Source organism: Polyodon spathula, unplaced genomic scaffold (genome assembly GCF_017654505.1).
Source record: "Polyodon spathula isolate WHYD16114869_AA unplaced genomic scaffold, ASM1765450v1 scaffolds_825, whole genome shotgun sequence".
In the NCBI taxonomy this organism is placed as follows: Eukaryota; Metazoa; Chordata; class Actinopteri; order Acipenseriformes; family Polyodontidae; genus Polyodon; species Polyodon spathula.
The window spans coordinates 515810-521202 of record NW_024472312.1 but is presented as its reverse complement, the minus strand read 5'-3'; the positions used below and the strand labels follow the sequence as shown (position 1 = coordinate 521202).

The window sequence follows — 5393 nt, the reverse complement described above, 5'->3', positions numbered from 1 at the left end:
TGTCGTCTTTGTTGATTTTTCTTTTGTTTTTAGTTTCTCTTGAGATAAGCTTGTTTTTCAGCTGGTATTGATTGTTATTAATGAAAGTGCATTACACATATTTCAATACAATCGTGTTTTCTAGAAGCACGGCATCTAAGGGTTTTATATGTAAGGTGTTAAAAATCACCAAAAAAGACTAACGCCACCCCCGCATTCAGCATTAAGATCACTGTCTGTGAATCCAAACGTATCAAACAAGGATCAACATGTTTTGCACCCAATCACACGACCCCAAAGTGAAATATCTTCGTAGTGAAATTGTACTAGACTACCTGAAAGTAATACATTCAAACTGAGGACTTTCTTAAACTAATGCGGTACCAGAAAGGGGTTGAAACAAACGCTTGAGTTTGTGTCAACCTTTGTTCAACGCGAACCATTTCGTTGACCAATTTCTTGAGTAACAAGAGTACGTCCGTTCTGCTACAAGCATCTTTTTTTAAGGTTAAAATAATTTCCGACATGCTGTCTCACTTTACAACCTATATATATATATATATATATATATATATATATATATATATATATATATATATATATATATATATATATATTGGGCCCGTTTGGACCGGGCAACAATGAATACAGTATATGGGTTTAGTCATGGTATCCTACCTTCACCTACTCGTATTACATGAATGTAAGATTGTCCAGTAATAGTGCAGTATGGCCAGTAAAGCCTGATTCCCTTTTCTACATACTGTAACTAAGAACACTGACTTTGACATTCTTGTCTTGCCAAGAACATAATCTCGCGGGATCGTGTTTTTTATAAAACATTTAATTCAAATCATACATACATAAATAATTTATATTTTAAGTGACTGGAGACTTTTTATATGCAGTACACATGTACAAATTGTGTGTGTGTGTGTATATATATATATATATAGTATAGTCTCTCTCTCCCTCTCTCTCTCTCTCTCTCTCTTCAGTTTTTTCCTTCTACTCCCCTTTGTTTTCTCATCTTCGTACGTTCCTCTGCATTGGTCTCCTCTGGGGGTTAGTAATCACACTTTCCCCGACCTCAGGTCAGGCTTCAGCCACCCTCGCCGCTCAAAGGGGGGTTCTCACTGCGTGAGTCAGAGGGGATCCCCGGGCACACTCTATTCCTTCTCAGCTCATTTGCGTGATCTTACCTCAATCAAGAAGTTCTGTCTTCTTTCAGCCTATATTCGGGAGCTCCAGTCCTAAACTAACTCATCTCTTTCCTATTTCTTCAACGTTCCCTGTGGGTGCCTCTCCGCGCCCGGCTTACCTCACCTCACCTGGGGGCAGCTCCGGACCAGTCAGGGAACTCTTTCAGATTCCTAATCATACCAAGAACCAGCTTCCTAGTCCGACGGGCACCTGTCATGTGTTTTCGGGTCCCCGATGTTGCCGAGCAACCGGCCTGAGCCCTCGTTATCATCAATCAAAAGACCCTGATGTTCTGGGACCCCCTTTCCTATCCCTATTTCTCAAGCTCAAACCTCAAAGCAGCTTGATCACTAGTTTCAAAAGCAGCTCAAGCCAGATCACATGCTTCTCAATACCTTTCACTGCCCTGGCTCGCGCCCCACGATATATATATATATATATATATATATATATATATATATATATATATATATATATATATATATATATATATATATATATATATATATAATATATGATCCATGGCACAATGGGAAAAGGGTGATACAGGGATTTAAGAAAACAACCATTTAAAAACCATATTCTTAAATAATGTATTAAACTCACAGTACACGCTGTAACATAGAAGTCTGCATTGCTAGTAATAAACAGTTTGGATGAAGAACATTTTGTTCCCCAGGAAAGAGTTTGTGTATTGTAACAGCACACAATAAAAAAAAAAGAGTACTACTTTTCTGGAACGTTAATTTTCTGAAAGACCCCTATTGTCCGCTATATCGAAGTGTCTTGCTAAGCAATCCATTCACAGAAATGATCATACCAATTCCAAAAGGCATGGAAGAGGTGGCCAGTTAGAATGCCAGAATCTGAAGGACAGCTTTAGTTTCTGAGCATAGGGATGCTTGACAGAATAAATACACTTCTGGCTTTAGGTGGCCAGTCAGAACTCCGGAACCCCGACTGCTCTACTCTTTCTTGATGCTGCTGAGAATGGCGTCTCCTTCGGGCTGTTTGCTCTTTTTGTTCTGGTGCGTCTTGATGTGTTTGGAGAGGTGGTCGCTCCTCATGAACCTCTTGCCGCACTCCTGGCAGCTGAACCTCTTCTCTCCGGTGTGAGTCCTGAGGTGGCGCTGAAGCTCATCGGACCGGGTGAAGCTTTTCCCACAGAAGAGCCAGTTGCAGATGAAGGGCCTTTCGCCGGCGTGCCAGCGCAGGTGAGCCTTAAGGTGGGATGTCTTCTTGTAGACCTTGCCGCACTCTGGGATGTGACAGATGTGAAGCTTCTTCTTGCCCAGCTCGTCTGTGCTGCCCCCGCTGCTTGAGGACTGGCAATTGGGGCACTTGCACCTCCTACATCTTCTGGTGGAGGTCAGCAAGCTTTTGGAGGAGCCCTGGAGAAGGGCAGCAATCTGGGGCTGGTGACCCAAAACCAAGGGCCTCCCCAGGGTGAACGGATGGCCACCATTGTTGGCGTTGCTTTGCTGGAGGCTCCACCACTGCTGGGCGTCCTCCACATGCCCGCCGTGCAGGTGATGCCTTCCAGGCAAGCCAGACGGGTTCTGGAGAAAGTTGGAGAAGTTCTGGTTGGTCTGGGGGTAATGGTATGAAGGGTTCTGCACCTGGGATGTCAGTACCTTGACCGGAGACAGTTCGAAGGAGTATGAGGAGGGTTCTGCCGGGGGGGTTAGAGGAAGTTCATGGTGGGCGGCCATGTGACCTGGGTACTGGATTTTGGGAACGCTGAAGTTCATCTGGTGGGATCCAATTCCCGTGCTCGCAGGAACCTCGTTGCTCCAGAGCTGAAACATTCCAGCGGTTGACCCCACAGCTGGGTCATACGGAAACTGAGGCACCTCGGAGGATGAGGTCCCAATCGGTCTTACTTGCCCACACGTGGAAGCCAGGAAAGCCAAAGGATAGGGTCCACTGTCTGGAGATGAACTCGGGGTCCGGTCCTGCAATAGTGTAACAAGGGGGTTAACACTGGGAATCTTACAGTTATAGTAGTATATGAAGTGAGCAAGCATGCAGATCTCAAGATACACTTGAAAAATGAAGCAGAACTTTGTAAGGCATATAATTGCCAGTAACATTGAAATTGATACATGTATACAACCATTACACACAGTAACCATGACACTAAATATTCCAACATACAAATCTTCCATCAATTGTATTTGTTAAGTTTCAGACCCGTTTTAGTGAGTCTTCACTTGGATACTGCAAATCACAAACAGGCATACATAAAAATATAAACCAAAGCTATCAATTATTCTGACAGATTGGTCAAACTACCAAGAACAGAGCCACAAACACAAAGAGTATTGCTAACCTAGTTTCGCAGGTTTTCGGTGTAGACGTGGTTTGAATACAGCTCTCCTAAATGTTGCTACATAAAAGTCAAGCCCTGATCTAACTCAATAAGCAGTGCGTCGGATGTTCGCTTCTAGGCGACAAACACAATGGAATTTCTACTTCAAAGGGCCGTGAAATACATACTGGGGAATAATCGATTGCCCATTGAGCGCCCATGCTGTGTGTCCCGCTGCTGACCAGATAAGAAGGCAGTAGTCTTAGGAGCCCGCGGCGTTTGACAACAGAACCGCGCCTCAGTGGAGATCTGCAAAATTCCTATCAATATCTACAGCCTGAAATTACGAGGGTTGTAACTGCTGTTGATTGCCGTTGTCGCTGCATATGTTTTAAACTGGTTTTTCGCTATTGTAATGGTTATATATTGCAAGGGGTCGTTTCCTGTTTTCCATTATTTACGTTCAATAAACTTCAAATGTAAATTGTTTGTTAAAATACTGTAACGTGACGAGGAAAGAACTTTGCTTTTGTATCAAAATACGTAAAAAAAAAATGTACATACTTTAAAAGTTTGATAATTCGGGACCCAAATTAAAAAAGAATAATCTCAAATAAGAAACTGAAATGCATATTTAAAGGTAAATGCCAGGCAGCCCAATATAATGATCCTTAATTCCGCGCAAACTTGTGCACCGTTACCTTCTTACCTGCCTGCGAATCTGATCCCTGTCTAAAGCATGCACACCTGCAGCATGGCTGAAACACACTGCTGGTGGATAATAATAATAATAATAATAATAATAATAATAATAATAATAATAATAATAATAATAATAATAATAATAATAATCACATATAGGCTAGTATTTCTATATGAGACATTCTACTGTACGTGTATCCTGCATATTGATTAACTATTTCGCTGCTGTGATCGAGAGTCGATATTATGAGACATTATTTGACGCGCAGGATTTTCAGCGTCATCACTAGAACTGACATTCTACCAAAACTGTTTCAAGCTATAGCTGGCAGTATTTAATACCTGCTTGGTATTTACCTCCAAATCTCTGTTACAAGGCAAACTAACAGAGAAAATTAAGGAGTCTTTGTACATTTTTTTTTTTTATATACATGAGCGTCAGCACTGAAGGTGTGAAAAAAAACAAGCGCGGACACGACCTGCGTATATTGTATATGTTTTTACAAATCAATCAATCAATCAATCAATAACGTACCAACCTGTAAAAACGTGTGTAGAAAGTTATCACTTCTCGGCACCGCAAGTGCAGCCATCTGTCGATATATTATTCCAAATCAACTCCACACCTCAATGCACGCTCGACATGGAGGCGAAACTTGAAAGATTACAAGCGCCGACTGTCACCCAGTTTGAAGTCTGGTCTTTGGCCACAAGCGACCGGCGCGCCGCTACAGTGCGGTACAGCTGTAGGTACAGTACGGGAGTGAGCCGACTGTACTCCTCTTTCAGGACAAGTCCGTTCCAAGTTTTGCTCTGCACAGACCGGCGCTTGCTCCCGGTGCTTTTCTCTCCTTTGGAAAAAAAAAAAAAAAACCTTTTTGGGCTCTCCTCGCAACCAATCGCCTCCGAGCGCCGCTGCACCCCCTTTGATGTCGGCTAAAGCAACCAATCCTGAATTGTTTGGGATCATTTCAAAGGGATCGGAGTGAATCTCCTGTAAAGCGCTCGACCCCCTAGTGCGGGGGGGTGGGGGGTATGTCAGGTAGGCAACGGTCCTCTTTAATGTACTTTTATCAATTTCACTCCACTCCAAGAACCGGCTCTCTCACTCACCTTGGTCTGAGAGCAGTACAGCAGTGCCGGGTCTTAGCGCGTCGCAATTCATCTCAATTGAACGAAACAATTACAAATATAAAAC

General features: G+C 42.9%; 1 protein-coding gene across 1 annotated transcript; it reads right to left on the bottom strand.

Moving 5' to 3' along the window:
• Window positions 1-1750: 1750 nt before the first annotated feature.
• sp5l (Sp5 transcription factor-like) lies at window positions 1751-4974 on the bottom strand. The gene is made up of 2 exons (XM_041241873.1): window positions 4735-4974; window positions 1751-3137 (listed from the first exon to the last, which is right to left on the bottom strand). The coding sequence occupies exons 1-2, from the start codon at window positions 4786-4788 to the stop codon at window positions 2148-2150; spliced, it is 1044 nt and encodes a 347-aa protein (XP_041097807.1). The 5' UTR covers window positions 4789-4974; the 3' UTR covers window positions 1751-2147.
• Between the last annotated feature and the right edge of the window lie 419 nt (window positions 4975-5393).

Excerpts from the sequence above, each read along its gene's own strand:
- sp5l (XM_041241873.1), bottom strand. The coding sequence starts at position 4,788 with ATGGCTGCACTTGCGGTGCCGAGAAGTGATAACTTTCTACACACGTTT. Across the intron at positions 3,138-4,734 it reads TTCTACACACGTTTTTACAG|GACCGGACCCCGAGTTCATC; the intron begins GTTGGTACGTTA and ends ACACTATTGCAG.